General features: G+C 36.7%; 1 protein-coding gene across 3 annotated transcripts in view; it reads right to left on the bottom strand.

Moving 5' to 3' along the window:
- LOC103696185 (uncharacterized) overlaps nucleotides 1–18,943 on the bottom strand; it is a 38,895-nt gene extending 19,952 nt beyond the window's left edge. For all 3 annotated transcript variants that reach the window (XR_015986937.2, XR_005513111.3, XM_039129395.3), the window contains exons 1-7: nucleotides 18,644–18,943; nucleotides 13,465–13,583; nucleotides 13,308–13,369; nucleotides 7,437–8,895; nucleotides 5,551–5,828; nucleotides 5,356–5,420; nucleotides 4,106–5,259 (exon numbers count right to left, since the gene is read on the bottom strand). Coding sequence is in view for 1 of the 3 variants with exons in the window: in XM_039129395.3 (XP_038985323.3) it covers nucleotides 4,106–5,259; nucleotides 5,356–5,420; nucleotides 5,551–5,828; nucleotides 7,437–8,895; nucleotides 13,308–13,369; nucleotides 13,465–13,569 (3,123 nt within the window). In the remaining 2 variants the exon portion in view is untranslated. The remainder of the gene's footprint in view (nucleotides 1–4,105; nucleotides 5,260–5,355; nucleotides 5,421–5,550; nucleotides 5,829–7,436; nucleotides 8,896–13,307; nucleotides 13,370–13,464; nucleotides 13,584–18,643) is intronic.
- Between the last annotated feature and the right edge of the window lie 2,009 nt (nucleotides 18,944–20,952).

Below are 20,952 nucleotides of genomic sequence, written 5' to 3' on the forward strand. Positions count from 1 at the left end.
GAAAGCTTCAATGGGCATGCTTCTTACAATAACCAATAAAATGTGATTCCAAAAGTAGCCATAGGCAGCAAACAAAAGGAAAGTTTTAAGCAACATCCCGAATAGCTCCTGTAAACTGTGCTAATTCGATGTAACCATTCCACTTGCTTTAGAAGGATTGACATTGTTAAGAATTCCATTCTGACAAGGCAACCTTGCAAAAGATAAAATTTTGGAGGAGAACAACTTTCCCAAATCATGTGTACATGACATTCTATGATCTTATATAAGAAAAACTAATAGAAAGAAGAAACAAGAGAAAAAAACTATAGATTATTTCAGTAACAGCATAGTCTTTGTAGGAGATAAATGGACTCTTACAAAAACATCCTCTAGAACAATTGTCCTGTCAGAGTAATGGTTACTGTCGGTTCTTTTATTCATTGAAGAAATACATAGGACTCAAAAATCTAGTTAGAGGTTTCTCGACTCACATCCTTAAAACTTATGCCAAGTCCTAGACCAATAGATGAAGAAGTGCAAATGGAACCAGGCAATCTAAAAGGGAGCATAAACATTTCAGCGGTCTTTGGAAGTTCAAGATTGATCATTCTAACACTCACTGAGAGTTTAATGATCAATTAAGAAAAAAATATCCTTGGTGTGGTTGGTTTGCTCGATAAGATTACGCCAGTACTGCAGCATCATTTGCTTCAAGCTACAAATTAAGTTTTGATCACTCTGATCTAGGTTCCTCCTAAAGCCTAACTATAAAAGCAAAAAAAAAAAAGCACTAAAGAAATGGGTTCAGCTTTAAAATTTTTAGAGAAAATCCATAACAGAAATGTGAAATAAACAAAATCACGACAAAATATGTAATATCTTTTTCAATATAAAAAAAAGGCAGCCTAGTGCATAAAGCTCCCACCATTGAGAGGTCTAGAGAGGGTTAGGTGTATGCAGCCTCACCCTTGCATGCGAAGAAGCTGTTTCCGTGTTTTGACCCCAGGACTTCCAAGTCACAATGGAGCAAACTTACCGTTGCACCAAGGATCACCCTCTAACATCTTGTTTACATATATGATATCAAATTGGTGCTATAGAAATCTTCATATTTTACACAACATGGAATGTTCCAATACTTTAAAGCATGTTCCAAGTTCATATTACCCCCATCCAAATGGCAATGTAAATGATGCTTTTAGCCACCAAAACACATGCAGTACAACATTTACAGAGCATTATAACTTCAAGCAAGTATAAGCTAACCAACTATTATTACTCAGAAAAGGATAATGGGCTCAAAGCCTAAGGCCCTGTTTGGGGGAGCTTTTGGAGGGCCAAAAAGCACTTTCTGGCCCTCCAAAAGTACTTTTAGGGAAAAAAGTGTGTTTGGTAAAATTTCCAAGAAGCTGTTTCAGCTTTTGCGGGAAGCTGAAAACAGTTTTTTGGCAGAAGCTCAATTTTGGAGCTTTCCGAAAACACTGTTTTCAGCTTTGTCGGTAAGCTGTATTTTTGACCAAAATACCCCCATTTAAAAGTTTCTTTTCCCTCCCAAAAATCTCAATCCCACCGCCTCTTTCTCTCTCACCATCCCCCCCTCTCTCTCTCTCTCTTCCTCTCTATCTCCTTCTCCTCAATGCCGTCGGCCCTCCTCTCTTTTTTTTTTTTTTGGGAGGCAGCCACCACGCCGGCCACCCGTGGCCGCGCCCCCCAGCCCCCACCCGAGCCCCCCGCCGCTGCGACCCACCACACAGCCAAAAAAAAAAGGGAAGGGGAGGAAGGGGCCGCCATGGCCGCTGCCTCCCCGGCCGGCCCGCCGTCTCGGCCCCCTCCCGAGGCCCTCCCTCCCCCGCGGTCGCCGCGGCACGCCGTCCCGGCCCCCTCCGAGCCCCTCCTCCCCCGCGGTCGCCGCGGCACGCCGTCCCGGCCCTCTCCCGAGCCCCCCTCCCCCCGCGGTCGTCGGGGCCCGCCGTCCCGGCCCCCTCCCGCCCCCGCGGTCGCCGCGGCACGCCGTCCCGGCCGCCTCCCGAGCCCCCCTTCCCCCACGGTCGTCGGGGCCCGCCGTCCCGGCCCCCTCCCGAGCCCCCCTCCTCCCGCGGCCGTCGGGGCCCGCCGTCCCGGCCCCCCTCCCGCGGCCCGGTCCCCCTTCCGGCGCCGCCGGCTTCGCGGGAGAAGAAGAAAGGAGAAGAAGGAAAGAGAGGAAGGAAGGAGAAGAAGAGAAGAAAAAAGAAAAGAAAAAAAAAGAAGAAAAGGAAAGAAAAAAAGAGAAGAAAAAAAAGAAAAGGAAAAAAAAGAAAATTAAAGAAAAATAAATAAATAAATAAATATGTATATAAATGAACGAATAAATAAATAAATAAAATAATAAATAAATATATTTCAATGAAATAAAATAATAAATAAATAAATAAAAATATTAGTAATTATTTAACCAATTTTTCACCTAGTTAGAAAATTTGTTAGAAAAATAAATGGTCATCAAAAGAGTAAAAAATTAATTTATACTAATAATTATAATATTTTATACATTTATTATTGTATTATACTATAAATATAATATAATATAATATTATGTTATGTTAAATAATTTAATATTATTTTAAATTATTATCCTATAGTATACAATGTTATAGTACTATATTATAATAATATTATGTTACATTACATTAATATTATACTATATCATATATTTATGTATTAATATATATTATATTTTATTATGCACTATTGTATAATACTAATAATGTCCTTTATGGTCATTTTGTCATACAAAAGTACTTTCTCAGTTTGTTTACCAAACAAATGTTAAAGTGCCACAGCACTTTAGAAATGTAGTTACCAAACAGCAAATAGCTTTTTATAAAAGCTCTACTTCCAACAGCTCTACTTCTAACAGCTCTACTTCCAACAGCTCTACTGCCAACAGCTCCCCCAAACAGGGCCTAAGACTGTTGGACATAAAATCCCAATAAACAATCACCTTTAAATCCAAAATGACTTAGTAACAACAAGGACCATATTCCACTTCAATAAGACGTAATGTTTCATTAAAATATTCATATTTGGATTGAAAGCATCCACCAGAAACTACATTCCAGATTATATAAAATAACAAAAACAAAATCTGATTCAGTTTACAATATCAATATTGTCTTTGTTATTACAATTTCAGAATACAGAAAGTTCTTCAACTGGGAGTCAGATCAAAAGCATTATGTCATCCTAATATGCTTCTTCACTATCAACTATACGTTGTTGTTCTTTTCATCAAACTTTTAAAATAGATATTGTGAGGATGAGTAGCTTGTGTACTTAAATACAAGATATGTTAGATTATTGATAAAAAAGAAAGGGTCATTCCAAATAATAATCACATTAAGCAAAAGAATAATTAAAGAGGAACATGTGTGGCATAACTAACAGCTTTTAGCTGGACTTTTTCCCATCTTGGTTGACTCTAGAATTTGGGACAACCCCATACAAGAAGAAGGTTTCAAAAGAATGGGTCACTTGATACAAGGAACCTCAAATTTTAAACAAAGGTCACATTTTATAGGATGATGAAATTTGGGAATCAACCATATTTGAAGAGACTTGGATCTTTGCAATGGTAGTGTTCATAAATGGAGGAAGAAATATGGGTCTCTGGATGGCCAGTCAGAATGAAATGGAGTTAACTCATGGACAAACAAGGATTAGTTGCCACACAGTAGATGAAAGTTCTGTTAGAAATGAGATAGAAAGTCTTCTTTCTTCTACATCGACTTGCATCTTTTAATTTTTATAGGAATATGACTGAAATCCACAAAATTTGTGAATGTTTTCTTGTAAGCGTGGGATCTGCTTTCAAATATTCCTGCCCATCATGAGATGGTATATACACTATGTAGTTATGCAGCTTCCAGCTTTGCAACTGATTTCTTCCTCTCAGCACAGAAGAAATTTTCCATTTGAATTTAATAATTTTTCTGAGCTAAGTCATTGTTTTTAAGACTGCAGTACTCTAGTAGCCAAGTTAACAAAGACCAAGTACTTAAAACTCCACTGTAACATGTTATTATTTCAAAAGAACTGATTCACTGAAATATGCCCAGAGAATGATACCAGCATGTAGAAGTATTACCTTTAACTTGTCAAAGCATGCCGCAATTCTTTCCTCGGCCTTCCTCTGCTTTAACACCCTTTTTTGCTCTTCAACAAGTTTCCTTTTCCGCTGATCCATCATCCACTTTTCTAAGGTAGTGTACTTTGGAGGAGGAGGCATCTCATCAGATGATGATTTGTTGCCCTCTTCTTGATCAGCAAATTTATCCAGCATTGTCACCAAATTTCCATGTTTTACTGTATCATTGATGGTCAAAGTCTTGAATCCATCAGAACCACAATGTTTTTGGATAACAGAAACCCTATTTTCGTTCAGCTCACTACTTCCGGCATAAATATTAGGTGGACAATTAGATATTATCGACTCAGAAGCTGCAAAAAGCTTTTCTGCAGAATTAACATGAGTGAAAAACATGTTTGCATCCTTTGAAGGGTTCACCATGTGCTTGAAGTTTTCAACTTTGTTTCCTATAATCTGCAGATTCTGCTCTTTTACTGGTACCAAAGACTGGTATTTATCTGCCAGTGAGTTAGACTCTGGCATTGGAGAATCTGGCTTAAGTAACTTGCCTGAACCATCACTGCCACCGATGATTTGAGACTGATTACGATGAATCAACGGCATTGCCAGTGAATCTTTAGAAGGGACATCATAAATACTGGTTCTTGTTGCAATAGCCCCCTCAGGCTTGGGAGGCAGCTTATTGACACCAAAAACAGATGTAACCTGGTTTGTCCAGGCAGCTTGCTGCTTAGCATTCTCTGGACCACTCCTATCACAATGATTGTCTGAGGCACCTTTTCCAGCATGTATCAGAGAGTCCGACTCTTGTGGCATGACAGATACTGCACGTGATTCTGCAGTTTCCTGAGACCGTATTTCTGAATCTGTTTTTTGTTTAAAAACTGGAGGTCGCCTATTTTCTTCTGCCATCATGGAACTGTATGAATTTGGGCATTTCTTGCTCTTCTTCTTTGTGTTTTCTGTATCCTTGGATGATGAGTCTGTTTCCACTATACTTCCAGTAGATGAAGTACTTGGTGGTATTTTGGCAATATCATTTGCCCTACAGAACATAATAGAGCTCTCGAGACTGTTACCAGCCTCCTTCGTAGATGCATCTGCTGCCCTGCAGTCACTCAAGCCTTTGTGAGTTCCATCTGCACTGACACCTAAACAAGTAAACAAAGGGAGAGATAAGCATATGCAAGAGAATGATACAAACTTTGATATCATAAAAATGCATGCTGATATTAAAATATTCTCACCTTCTTTGGAGTAGCTTCGCCCAAGTGCAATTTCAAGATGGAGCTTCCTAGGCACATAATTATTTCTGCATGCAACAGAGAGTAGTTCAAATCAAACATCAGATTGTTTGGATGATCAATACATAACACCTCTTTTATTGGCTTGCTGATACTATATAAAGGCACGCAAAATCAATAAAAAGTATCTTATCATGCCTGAATGCAAGAAATACAAGGCACTGAGCTCTAAGCTGTTTCAATTGCTGTTCCTTAAAAGGCATGTTCGAAGAAGAAGAGGCCTGAGATGTAAGACCCACTCCAACATCTTTAGGAGCTGCACTTCTTAGAGTATTTATATCTGCATGATTAGTTGGTCCACCATATAATTTGGCATCTGACTTTGGTTTAGCAAAGAAATGCTGACTACTTTGATGAACTGTCTCAGCTTTCACTGGAACAATATCCTCGTTCTGTCGTTCTTGAATTCCACCTCCCTGAACAATCAAATTAATCATCAGGAAGAGCAGAAAGCACAAAACTTGCATAAGTTGAGTAAAATATGCACATGAATGTAAACTTGCCTAAAATGGGCTGCACAACAGCATAAACTAATTGTTATGTCATGGTTACGGGAAAAAAGGTAAATCACTATTAAAGCACAACCTGTAACCTTTAGATCAGCTATATACAGATAAACACTAAGATACAAGAATCATGAATTACCAAGGCAAAAGTAGGACAATCTATGGCTATATTCTTATATTTATTCTTAAAAACAGGCATAGGAGACAAGACAATAAACAATGATGAGAGCACCACTAGTACCAAAAATAAATGTCATTATTGATTGTAGACCATCAATATACACTGAATAAGTTGAATATAATTCAGTAATAAATTGAACTGCAAATAATTAAACAATTCTTGATTCACTTGGTTCCCTGAGAATAATCTGGAGAATCATCTGGCTATGGAAGACCATAAAATGCAATAATTTTTCAACAATAGCATAATCAATTTAAAGATCTTTACGTAAGTTGGTTCCTCAGTTGTTTAACATGTCACAATTGGATCATTTTTAGCTAGATTTACTACAAATGTGCTTTCAGATATCACATCTTTCAACTCCAATCATCCGTCTGAACCAGCCCCTTATTGAGTAACCAACTTGGGTGAAAAAGGATTCCTTGGAGGTGATAGTTCTTCTCTTTGAGGAATACACTAGCTAAACTAAATGAGTACAGATAAATCATAACATGATCACAAGGCAGTCTAAACTTTCATTAATAGCTCACTCCTAAGAACTCTTGGATTGCAGATATCTACATTTCAGCCATGGAGTGATGCAACTGATCACCCCAGGAAGGATTGGCTCTGATATCAAACTGATAATTATCCTAAGAAGAAGGTTATAAGATTTTTTATTTGGAAGAGAAAAAGGGAAAGAAGTGAGAGAACAGAAGAAGAAAGAAGAGGAAAAAGAGAAGTTGAATGACCAAACATAGGTCTTTTTTTCTTTTCTTATGATAGTGCTACATTACATACACGTTCTCGAACTAGTCTGAACAAAGACTAAGACATATTGAATGTCAAACATAACCCCCCAATTTGAAGCATTATTCCACATGAATGATGCTCCTCACATATCACTTCTTGTTTCACATATAAATTATTATTAATAATAACAAATGACAACAAAAAGTAGAAGGTAATTTACTTAGCATTGTAGGACTAGATATAATATTCAAGCACCCTTAAATAATATAAAAAATAAAAACACGGTTTCATTGGGTCATCATTTAGGGCTGCAATGGATATGTGGATGTAACATCTCTTAGGACAAACTTCATGAAAGTGAGTTGGACCTCACTCAACTATTTCTAAAAGAAAATATTAAGAAAAAAGGATGATGGATGCATGTTATCTAGCATAGCTGTCTCTATGTGTTAATTTTTGGTTTGTTCACTCACTGCAGTTAATGTGTATAGAAGGTAAATTTTTGGAGTCAGAATAAAGAATGGCACTTAACCAAAATAAAAAAGGAGACATGCCTAAGGGGTACTGTATGAATTTGCTTTTGTACCATGAGATGATGAACCAACCTGGGCTTCCAAAAACTTCTGGGAAAATCGGGATGCTCCATCTCTCATGATACCAGACTTCCTGATCTCCGAATCAGCTGTAGCTTTAGCAGAAACACCTGAGGGGAATTCAATGCTAGTATTGACAGCAATCACATCCTTGCCCTTTTCTGACAACTGAGAACCTGAGACCTCAAAACTTCTTTGTAGGTGCATTTTTGAAGCAAACTCATGACCATCAAACGTAGCACCCGAATAATGTGCTGGAGCAGGAAAACCCATCTTTGCCATAGCAAAAGAGTTGAAAGCACCAGATGTTCCTACATTTAGTCTTCCAATACCATGTGCATGATTTGCAGGCAAGTTTACAAGCTTTGAGCCATCATTTGTTGCCTCATTTGAATTGATTTTTGGTCCATTTCCAGTATAAATAGCTTCATTATTGACTCCAGGAGAAGTTTCCATAAAAACAGGACCAGAACCTTGAGAGTTTTCTGATGACAGTGGGAACTTATACTGGTTCCAGACATAAGCGGAACCAAGAGTATTGGTCCTAGGTGGCTGTAGACCTCCTTTCTGCAGCCCAAAAACACTATGTGCAGAAGATACTTCTTCAGAAAGTCTGGAAGCATGAGTAACAGGAAATGAACTTGAGCTCTTAGTTTTGTCCATAGTCCTCTCTGAGAAAGCCTGAGAATTTTCTAGTTTGGCTTTGTATAATGACCCAGCACCACTAGATAATGATGGAAAGTGTTCCAATTGACCAATATATTGAACAGGATTTCCTTGTTCATTATCACCACCTTCAATGGCAAACGGACCCTGCATGCCACCTTTATTTATCTGCTTCCCCTTTCTTGAGTTATGTCCTGTAGCGAGAACATCTATCTGCAGAGGGTTATCAGAATGCACATCAGTATCTGCTTTTGAGTCGGCCCTTTTTCTCTTGGTACCAGATTTTTTAACTTCTTTCTTGTTCACTTGATCTGGTTTTGAAGTGTCATGCCTTTCCTGGGAGTTTGCAGATCCGATGTCCTCCATTGGTATGCTAGCTGGACTTTCATGCTCAGATGACTTGCTGCTTTTCTGAGAGACAGACCCTTGATGAGGAACAGGTCCCATACTGTCCATCCTACTTATTCCCAAAGCTGGCCTGTTTGAAACAAGTACCTCATGCCTAGTCATATCTGCTGCCCCCGGAGCTGCTAAAGAATCTTTCTGCATACCATAAGCCTGGAAAGAACCAGCATAAGCTTCTTCCTTCATTTGACTACTTGATGCAACTTGCCATGTGCTAGGGGGCATATTTTTATGAGGCATATCAATTCCACCGGTAGGTAACTGATTCTCAATTGTCTGACTGTCTTTTGATCTCATCTCTCCTGGATCCCCCATATAAGTCCCACCAGCAAATGAAAATCGAGAAGACCTCAAAGCATCAATATCAAGACCGTGCTGCCCGATAACAGTTTCCATTGCCCTGATTAACAAATTTCAGGTAATCATGTAAATGCAAATTATGATTTTCAGTTTACAGTTTAGAAAACTTATATGCTGTGCTATCAGAATAACATGGTGCAGTCTGAAAACCAAACTGGCATTGATAGCACATGAGAGGGGGAAATAATCTTGTTCGTTAGATTGTTGTACAATTATGAACTGCTAATGCGTATGCAATCCCCATGTTTTCTATAAAAGTTTCCAGCAATTATCACATGCCATGCAGCAAGTGAGCATTTAGGTTCACGTAACAGTCACATGTAGTCACATCTAGCAATATAATGCATATTACATCTTACATGCATTAATGGGTAATGATTACCTTTCACAGTGAACTTTCACTTGATAAGGTTGTATGTTCTCAATGAAAAACTTCTTTGACCAGCTGTTTAGCTCACTTCATCCATTTAATAATATTTCCAAAGTGGTTAGTGAGGGACACAGTGGGTCTTTTCAGAGAAAGAGGATTTGGTGCTTTTTAAGTTGCTTTTGGATCTAGCAATTTTAAAAGAACATCGAAAAACATAGCAGTTCTTGTAATTTTGAAGGTACAGTAATATGTATAATAGGCCATGTTCAAATTTTGTAACTGGATTTTATTTAAGATGTATGGCTTGTTATACACCTTTATTTATGCTATATTGAATCATATGGTTTGCTTTAAGGATGATTAAACATTAATGCACCTTTGATTGACAATGACAGTCACACATTAGGATTTAAATATGTCTCAAGGCATGAGAAACAATCTCACCAATCCATCAAACAGATTTGTTGCAAATGCATCCAAGTTGCAAACTGCTTTTCAAGGATATTTCTGAGACGCCACTATTGCAAGCTAAACATGCATAAAGCTTAAGGGGGAGGCAAGCTCTCCCGTCCTTGTAATGGTAAGCATACTGAATAATTGTAGGTCTACAATGATTATGATGAAGTAGCAAGATAAGCTTATGTTCATGCCAAATTCCTAGATTATTGTTTGCATTCAAAAAATTTGATAGGTCATCTTGTCTCCATTAATTATTCATTTAGAAGCCTTCGTCTTCATCTAGCAATGGGAAGGGCACATTTCTCCAAGAAGTTTTCCTTTGAATAGGTTTGCCGTGGTATTGATGCCAATGCCTCTTAAGTCTAGGAAAAGCAACAAGTGCCCCCTGGATTCTTAAGGGTGTAGATGAGCCAAACACTAGTGAGCTAGACCTAGCTCAATCTTGACTTGCTCAAGCCAGCACATTGATTTCAAGCCAAACTCGAGATGGTAACAAACAATCTATCTAGAAGATCTAGTAAGCGCTTAAGGTCTTTTGAGAAATTCATTTATATAATTTAATCTAGTAATATCTATTATATTTTAATGTTAATAGTTAAAATATGCTAAGATGGATGTGTGGTAAAAACTAGAAATCATAAAATAAGAAATTAATATAGTAAAGGAGCTGTAGGAGTTGCACAAATTAAGGATAAAACGATGGAAATTGATTGGGAAGATATGGACACATACAACGAAGATTTAAGGAGGCTCCGATAAAGAGAAGCACTTTGTTTTGTGTTGAAAATGGTAAGAAAAGGAGGAGAAGATATAAAATAGCATGAATAGAGGTTGTGAGAAAGAATATCGAGAAGCCTAGAACAAAACCAAGGGTGGGCATACTCGAGAAACAAGAATCCATAAAGATTGAAAAAGACAAGATGATTATGCTTATGATTATGATTAGCTGAACCATATTTTATTATGCATATTCTATGTTATTTATAAATAAATATTTAAAATTTATATAAAAAAAAGTTGGCCCAGTGCACAAGGGTTCCGCCATTGTAGGGTCTAGAAAGGGTCAAATATACGCAGCCTTACCCCTGCTTGCAGATAAGCTATTTCCAAGCTTCAATCCTGTGACCACCAAGTCACAAAGAAGCAACCCGTTGCGCCAAGGCTCGCCTTCTTAATAAGAATTCTATATAGCAAATAATAATTAAATAATATATAAAAGTTATTCATACATTCATATTTTGAGATAAATGGAGCTAAGCTCCAGCAAGCTAAACCTAGCCCAATTAATTTGTTAGTTGAGCAAGCCAAACTCTAGCCAAATTTTGTCGAAACTCACATTGACTTGCAAACAGCAAACTCATTTGATACCTCTAGTTTTCTAAGAGTTCTTAGTGTTGAGATTCGTCTCTGATGTAGAATCCTAAAGTTCCAAAGGGATTATACTGCCACTAGTAAGAAGTTTTGTCTTTCACAAGGTTCGCCGTACCGGTATCGGTAGGCGTACCGGTCGCCTACCGGAACTCGCTTGTACGAACCGGCCAACTCTTCCCCGCCGGAGCCGGGGAAGAAGAAGAGAACGAGAGAGAGCGTGGGGAAGAGAAGGAGGGAAGAAACCTGTGGCCGCCATCGGAGAGCCGCAGAGGCCGAGGGGGGCGACAGAACCCGCAGGGGCGCGGCGGAGGCCGAGGCTGCGGCTTTCGAAACAGGGGACGCGGCCGCAGCTTTTTAATTTGGAAATTGTAAGTGAAGTCAGCAAATCGGGTGCGGACTTCACTTAAAAATCCCCGAATTAAAAAATTTGGATATTTTTAAGTGAAGTCGGCAACGAAATTGCCGACTTCACTTAAAATCTCCAAATTAAAAAGCTGCGGGGCGTCCTCCACCGCGCCCCCGCGGGCTCCCCTCCCCCCTTCCGCGGGCTCCCCTCCCTCCTTCCGCGGGCTCCGCCGCCCCTCCACAGCTCTCCGATGGCGGCCACAAATCTCCTTCCTCCCTCTCTTCCCCGCACTCTCTCTCCTCTTCGTCTTCTTCGTCTCCGGCACAGAAGCGTCATGTACTAGTTTCCACTGCTTCGGCGTACCGGTTACAGGCCGAACCGGCCGGTTCGTCAAACGAAGACTCTTCATAATTAGTAAATTGATCATTTTTTAGAAAAGAAATAAATAGTAAATTTATTTATTGCTAAACAGACTTACCGTGACAGATTACTCAATCTTTTTTTTTTTTTTTGGGGGGGGGGGGGGGGGGGTGTTGGGGGGGGGGATGTAAATAAGATTAATGATGGAGTGCTGAAAAAGAAGTAAACCATTTAAATCAGTAACAGAAAAAAAAATGGCAAACGTAAATTGCAGTATTTTATCAAAAGTTTAAATCAAGGTTCAAAATCTCAACTTCAGTTTCAATTTTGGCCAAGCTAAATGAGATTTTTCTGGCTATGAGCTAAATGAGACTCAGTTTCCCCAATTTCAGCAATATAAGTAGTTTCAGTTTGATTCGAACCATTTTGGTTGAGCGTCATAAAAATTAAAAATATAAAAACTAAATCAGTTAAAACAGAAACAATAAAGAACAAGTCTTAAATTAAAATATATATCATTATACTAGGCAATCAAAAATTATTCGTCCCAACTTTAGAATGTTAACAAAGTATATTAGAGCAGAATATATCATTTTTGTATTTGCTGGCAATCTAATATGAGACTATCCAAATACCATGATACTTGATTTCTGTAATAGGCAAATCCTCATCAAAACCTTTTCTTCCCATTATCCCTTTGGAACCAATTGTCGCAACACTTCTAAATCTTTTCAAATGCACAAAAACAAGAGAAAATGCCTTTCTGGTTGAAAGAAATGAAGAAATGACAATAATTTGCATTGACAGCTCAGCTATACGGTCAATTTGATCTCAAATGTCAGTTTTATCTGAAGTTCCAAAATTAGCTCAATTTTTCAGATTTGCTCTAAGTAAAACTACAAATATTTCAGCTTCAATTACGAATTTTGATAGAAATTTGAGAGCATGGTTAATGTAAAATAACAAACCATGAAACCATTCAATTAGAATATTGGGACTTCTGTAGTAATTGGAAGGAATGGACATTGAAAAGGTTCTTGGTAAATCATAAAACCTGTTAATATGCAAGACAAGTTGAATAGAAGGTCGGTGCAAAGTTTTAGCAAAAGGAATTTGATGGCAGGTCACCCTCAAGCCCATCACTACTGCAAGGGCAAGCCTCATTTTAAGTCATTTAGAGCATTCATTGTTGCTCAAAAATTGGTGCTTGTGTTTGAAGGCATTTTGAAACAATTATGGCTTCCCGCAGGCATGTCTAGCAGAAAGTGGAAGCAAATAAAGAGGAGTTCATTCACAAATTAAAATCAGTTCCTATCTTCAATCTTCCCCAGTGTTATTTGAAAGATTTTGCAGACACATGCTCCTTTCGTACAATAGTTACATATGGTCCTGTGTGATAGTCTGAAGTTTCGGCTTCTTCAAGACTTTTGAGAGAATTTTGGTGTATTTGGAATCATATTTGGTGAAAAGAATAAAGTGACAAGAACACCTCTATATGAAAACCAAGACTCGGTTGGATCTTTGAACAACATAACAAGTGCTTCACCTTGATATAACTTGATATGGCAATGACTGCTCCTTTCCGCTTAATTTCATATGCTGGCATATCTGGGCAAGTTCAGAAAGATAGGCATCAGGTTACAAAATTAGGTTTTAGTTGAAGCTGCTGAGATTTCTTGCTTGATATGAAAATTGATACATACAACATAGAGCTTCGTTGCTAATTTTGCAGGCTCGTCCTTTGACTCTTGAATAAGTTTATGCAAAAGTTTGGCTGCCTCCACTTCAACATGCTGGGAAGAGGCCATCTCATGAAGAAAAACTGACATGAACAGAAAAAGTAGCACAGCTAAAATCAGATACACAGCCACTGCTAACTCTACAGTAACAATTTTAATTAACTTAATAAAAGAAAATTAATATCCATCAATCACACTATCTGCATCAAACTCGATATTACAACTAGCCATGCATTAACTTATATTTACTACATTAACTTATATTTCGAAGTATAGGAAAGATTAAAATGCAGCACATGAAAGATTAACTCTCAATACCTGAACTTCTACTAGGACTAAAAAAATTGTCGTAGTGACATTATTCCAAAAGAACGTTCGATTTTTATCAAAACTGAAGCTTACACACACATCAATGCACCACAGAAAATATGAAGGATCAATGGTTCTCAAATATGAAGAGAACATTTGTACTGGTTCCCATAAATGACATCTAACCCTGATCTGTACATAACTTCGGCAAAGTGACCTGACTAACTTTTATACTATGTCTTCCAGCCTGAACTTAGCTTGTATTATGAACTCTAATACCTGAATAATATTTATGTATCATACGCTAATGATTATGTTAAATTAGTTTATTACTTTAATACACTTAATGTAATGTTAAAATAATCTATCATTGTTATTTGTCATCAAATGGCCCAAAGACAAAGGAAATTGCAAGCATAAATTTGTCCATTACATCAGAAATAACTTTTTCTTTTCTTATCCTCAGACAGCATCCAAACAGCACAAGAAACAAACTGCACTCATTATTTGGGATAACAGCATTTATCCCATCAGAAATAAAACCCTGTCCAGACTGAACCTACCAAAATTACACCTACCTGGTACAAAGCCTGCTTATCCACAAAAACAACATCCACTTTCCAAACTTGATCTTAGGACTTTCAGATGCAATTTCAAAACAACTATATGGCAAAGTATTATATCTAAAATGACAATAAGATTTGGAAAGTGCAAGATGTAAAAATAAGTTTTATTCATGGTCAACAATAACCTCAAATGGGAGACTATAAGTATTACTGATAAAACAAAACAAGCCATGCAACTTTAAGGAACCAGTAGTTCGTCTTGACTGAACACTATTAACGAAAAGGATGCTTCATAAGGGGACATCAACAGCATCTAGAAGCAGGTATGAGTAGGTAAATGGAAGCTCTAGCATGAGCACTAAATAGCTTGTGACCTTAAGTATGGAAGTCTTTCAAGGGAACATCTAATTTTTTTTTCCTAAAGGTACTCCTCAAGATAGATCAAACAACAAAAGCAACAGCAGAAAGGAATGTAGAAAAAAGGAATGTAGAAAAAAGTATATATGATTAAAAATGGATAATAATTAGGAAGCTAGAAACCTTGATATCAAAGAGGTTGGTCACAGGTGTCAGGTGAATGAGGCCAGCCAGATATATAATTCAAAAACAAGTAGTGGGTGTATTTACCTTAGGATAGAAATTTGGAGGTAAGGGTGGTGGTTGTTAGAGTGGATTTGGATTTCTGGGTGTCTTTTAAGTGGCACATTTTTTTTATGGGAAGCAAGGCAGTCAATGATTCCAGGACATGATAATAATGAGAATACAAATGATGAGGTATGTGAGCATATGTAAGAAGTTTTTCATCAATGACTCAAAGGAGAGAAATGGCAATGTGGATCATTTTTGGTGTTTATGGTTATGATGACTGGGAAGCGGATGAGGTGAAATCTAATGACATAAACTCTGATGAATTGGATGATATTTTAATGATGTTAACTTTACCTCTTGATTCCAAAAGTCAAATGCTAGAATCTCTATGAATCAGTGCAGGTGACTATCCAAATGCTGCATCGAAGCATAAATTGATCGAATATTTTGGACATGCTTTGACAGGGAGAAATATCAGTTCTCATTTCATTATGTGGGGCAATAGGTTAACTGGCCCTAATCTTAAGCATAGTTCTACACTTTATTACATATATGGAGGATTAATGTTGTTTAAGTTTAGAAGTTAAAGCAAGAACATGAAGGTCTAATAGAAGCAGAGTGAGATATGTGGGATTCAAACTCTTGTGGTGATGGTTTGATTAACACAGTTGACTGCAATATTAAATTTGATGATAACGATTAAATGGCAGGAAGAAGTTTTTCTAAAAGTAACATTCACAAAGGAGAGAACATTTATATATCCATTTATAACTTGAAACTTCTAGGTGAAGCTATGTAGGGATGTCACAGAGTCACGATGAACCCCCAACATCATGCAGAACCACTCTCACTTTTGCGACTCGTGTATACTAAATGTAATCTCTTATAGTCTACATAGAGTAATGGATTTGTTGTGAACTAAGAACATCTTACGAACTAGAACACTTAAATATTGCATCATCCTTGCATGCAACTTAAATGCTAACTAGCTTGTATAAGTACTAACATCTATTACCATACATAACATCCTAGTGAACACCATGAAGGAAGTCGCTGTGTTATTGTGGATCCCCATTTTGTGCAAAGCCACTCAAAAGATCAGAGCTCCCATATCTTAAAGGCTGTGTTGGGTTGAGAACAAGAAAATGGCAGACATTCCTTACTCCTGGCTAGAATACATATAGGGCTAAGGATATTATTGTCCGTGTAAAGGCAGAAATATAATAGGGCCTAACCACCTCAAGAATAAGTTTCAACCCTCCCTTAAGCACATTTATCCAAATTAGTTGATATTCTAATTTAAAATGGGTTTGACAGGAATAAGGCCTATTCCAAGCCTTATTCCAGCCTTAAGCATAACACAGCCAAAGGCAATAAAAGTAATGTGTTTGATGTGCATTGAGAACATCATGAAATTATCAAAATGAACTCATGTGTGACACCTATTCTACCATATTTCTAGAACTGAAATTAAAACACCCCAGCATGGCTTGGCATCTGCATGTGCGAACATGATGCACTAACCTCTTTAAGTATTTCTCTTCTTTTGGAGCACACTCCTCTAAGTCCTCTAGGGGCTGCTTTTCAGATTTTTCACAAAGTGTTTGAGAGAAACAATAGACATTAAGAAAAAGTGGGTGTGTATGTATGTGTATGTATGCAGATGTAATATATCCAAATATGTGTGGACATACATACATATATACAAATATGTAGGCATAATAGATATTTCTAGGTATATATAAATACCTATAGATATAATATATATCTATCTACTTCAAGTTAAAAAGGAAATTATTTTAAATAATCTTGATGGGAAACCAATTAGATACTCCAACCTCTTAAATCTGTCACATGCACTGCACCATATGTAGTGCTAGATTACAGTTAACTAAGTCGATCCTTGTACATCAACTCTTATTACAGGTTTAAGTATGTATCGGTGACCATTCTTAATACTTCTATCCAAGTCCTTTGAATCATCCTGCCTCTTCTATAGCCTTTAAGCAGAACCCTTCAATCCTCACTAGATCATATGGTATCTATAATGCACATATAAAAACCATTTGAAAACACTTTGTAACTCTACTCTTGATTGATGGTATTCACTAAATTTTCTCAACTTTACACATTCCTGACTTCTTGCTTTATAATTTAATCGTGAATCTAGCTCATTATCCCCAAACTTGATATGCTTTGATGATGATCCATTTCTTTGGGGAGCATCTTGATTTATACATCGAAACTGATATTATAATGCATATTTTAAGTTTGAAAGGTACCCGAACATTCTTCAAAAATACAAGTTTAATATATGCTCTGGTTTGCCTTTCACCACAATAATTAAGCCATCCATATTGAGAATTTAAGTTTAAATTCTCAGCACAATATTTTATCCACTCTTGCGTGGAATAAAATGACTAATTGTATACTTTAATGGCATAAAACACTAGTTTGGATTATTCATGAGTCTAATCCAACAAATTCTATGCTTTGATCTAGGATTATATAATCTTAAATCTGTCTTTGGCCTTTTACCACAAAAATATCAATACATAAATGTCAATTAGTTCATCTACTATCATGATGGAATAAAATTATTACTTCTGTACTTTGAAATGGCATAAAGCACAACTCAGCATTGTTAATGAGTCCAATTCAGTGAGTTCTACACTATGATTTGAATTCTTCTAGTTCATTTGCCTAGCTGTTCATGAACATAGGCAATTTCTTGAAAAAGTAGATAGCAGGATGATGTTATCTAAAAGAAATTGGATGAGGATAAAAGCCACAACAATGGTTATATTTTCTGAAACCAGGTCATCATTGATCATTTATACTAGGGGCAAAAAGAAATAAAACAATGGAGTGAGTATTAATGGGGATCATTTTCACAATGCAGATCCCAAGGCTTGGGTTCATTTTCTCTTTTTTTCCCCTCTCTTGTTTGTGATCAAATACCCTCTTCCCACTTGATTCCTAATTTTTTAGGCAAAAACATTGCAATCATGTTTTCTTTATCGTACCTAAATTTCATATTTTCTTTCATTTTTGTTCGTCTATTACCATTCAATAAAGGAATACATAGTGAACGAAGTTCAAAGTACCATTGGCTAGTCAAGTGTACATCGATCCAGACTTGTTCATTATATTTAGGTATCGACAGAACAGTCAAGAAAGGTCACATAAACCTCATTATGAGTGGATATCAACTATCTCGTCATGCAACACTGAAAAGCAAGAATAAAGCTCCTAAACTGTTACAAAATAAATGCGAAGAGCGCGAGTCCAAGTACACTACTAGCAACTAACGCAACACAGTTGAGGCCGTCATCATTTATGATTGAAGGATTTTACACCACAATTATTACTGCATCAAAGAAAAACAGAGAAGAAGTTAAGTTTTACACATTTTCTTATATAACAATCCAGCAAGGTAATCCGTTTTTTTCTACCGGCTAATTATACCTAATATCCGCTCAAGACCTAATATGGAGCCATTAGATATCGATTCTTGTACTGGAAGAAGTAGACAATTCGTCGATTGCAAGCCCTAACGAGTTGGATTATAGATAACATCAAAATCCGCCCATTCTTCCGCAAGAAACGAAATAGCAAATTTCACCAAAAAAAACCACAAAGTAATGGAGAAAAAAAATAAACCACGGAACATAGGGTACCTCAGACTTGGATTCGCTCAGTCGAATCGGAAGCATAAGCGAGATTCCCTACAAGATTTATCGAAGAAGGTGGGGGGTTTGACGATCGGGGACGAGACGATGGCAAAAAAAGGGTTGGCGATGTCATAGGAGAAACCCTTACTCCGCCATGAGCGACCTTGAAGAGAGCTTTCCCCTTTTGTCTTCGTTTTCTGAAGGCTTTCTTTGGGGGCAGTTGAAAAATGGGAAACGGCCGAGTTATAGGCATTGGAGAGGTCGCCTGGGGTACCAAAAGAAAGTTCTACGGAGCCCCAGTACGTCACACAAAATGTTCCTCGGGCATCTGATTATAACGTGGCTAGCCATGATTCAACTCTACGCCTTGCGTAGGACCAGTCATTTGATGCCACGTAGTAGGATAGCTTGTGGGCTCGATGGCGCTCTCAAGCATTGCCTGGTGCTGAATGAAGTAGATGGCGGAGCGTAATAAATTTTTTTTCATAAATACCTTCTAAAATTCACACTTGTATAAATACTTTCTTAAATTTATATTTATTTTTTAATCTATTTTTTACAAATACCTCTAATTTATCGGTTCTTTTAATAAAAACTATATTTATTTTAATTCAAAACAAAATATAATTTTGAAATTATTTTTTTTCCTTCAGTGATTGTATATTTTTCTTTGCACATCTACTAATTAAAAATATTTTAATTTTTTAATTTAAAATCGTTAATTTTTTAACAGTGTTAAATAGCATGGGTATATATATATGCAAAAATAAGAATTAAAAAAAATAGAATAGCAAAATAAAGGTTTGATAATGTTATACATATAAATATCAATTTTAAAAAGGTATTTATGCAAAATTTGATATTTAGAATGGGACTTATGTGAAAAAATAAAAAAAAAATGGTAATATTGGGCTGAACTGCCCGGCCCATTGCTTCGTTGAATGGGAGGCTACGAGCTTGGGCACAATGATCTCCCCTCTTGGTTGTTCTATGGGCCAAATCATTCTTTGAACTATATTCTCCAAATCCAAATCAATCCAGAAAAAATGTAACTATTCTCAAATCCTTGCGCAGCAAAGTTTTTTATTATTATTTCTTATTCTTTTCTCCCTTATACTTAACAAAATTACATTTTTCAGAGAGCCCATATTTTTCCAATTATGGTATTTATATTCTAAGTTCTTCTAAATATTTATGAACTTATGATAAATTTAACAAGTTTTCCAGATTCCAAATCATTACATTTAGCAAGATTGTTCGTGACTATGAGTGGGAGTATATTCAAATTTTCATACTCTAGAAGGGTGAGTAATCGAGATGGGCTTTATCAAACCCGAATCAGATTGATCTTGGTTCTCATTTTCTATTTAATCTAGCTTGATTGAGTAATTTTTAAATGAGTTACAAGAGGCTGTCTTGAAGAATTTTATATTAAAATGGACTCTAATAAATCAAGAATCAAGCAAAAACCAAAATAATTTTCTTTTTCTTCTTTTAAGATTTGGAGGGGTTAATCCCTATATTTTTTTATCCTATACCTACTGCATCTTTAGGAGTCGATCCCAACCGAAATCAAATTCTATCTCTTTCACAAGTGGCTAGAGGTGATATCATCCGAGCAAGTGCTCCGTGGTAGAATCAAACTATATTCAAACTTAAAATACAATGTCTTGTTTACACAAACAAAAGTATGGTTCATGAATTATCAAAATAATATAGTGATATAGCTATATAAATGACTCCATGTCCATAAATTATCTACCATCTACTCATCTACTAATATGCAATGGTCTGTTTTTCTTTTTATAACCTCACCAACTATGAAGATGCATTCTTTCGACCTAAGGAAAAGAAACATAGGCTAAAATGTCCCACTTAATGATTTTCTCTTTTCTCACAACTTGGCCCAACCACACATGGGAAAATTCTTTGCATCCCTATACTTCTACACAAACTATCTTCTTCTATTTTTTAAAATCTATTTAATTATTTTTATTTTTTAATAATTTTTTATAGACTTATAGTCTCCTTCTAAATTGAAATAATTATGCGTGAAACCAAAATAGATCCCATGTTTCAAAAAATTGCACACATGCTTAGCTCCACCAAATAAAGAAGAAAAAAATATCACGTTTGTCTATGCTTTTTTTTTTCTTTTTAACAATAAAGTAGTTGAGTTGATATTAAAAAAAAAAGGGATGGCATTCCAGTGAGAGACCTTGGGTCTATGTCACCATCGAGACTTTTCTTGCTTTTTTGAAGAGTTGCAGGGGAAGAGCTTTTTCTAATTCTTAAGACACCCGAACTGCTTATAT

The sequence above is a fragment of the Phoenix dactylifera genome, chromosome 5, assembly GCF_051530095.1.
Source record: "Phoenix dactylifera cultivar Ajwa chromosome 5, Ajwa_hap1_PhDact_Kaust_v1.1, whole genome shotgun sequence".
Classification (NCBI taxonomy): domain Eukaryota; kingdom Viridiplantae; phylum Streptophyta; class Magnoliopsida; order Arecales; family Arecaceae; genus Phoenix; species Phoenix dactylifera.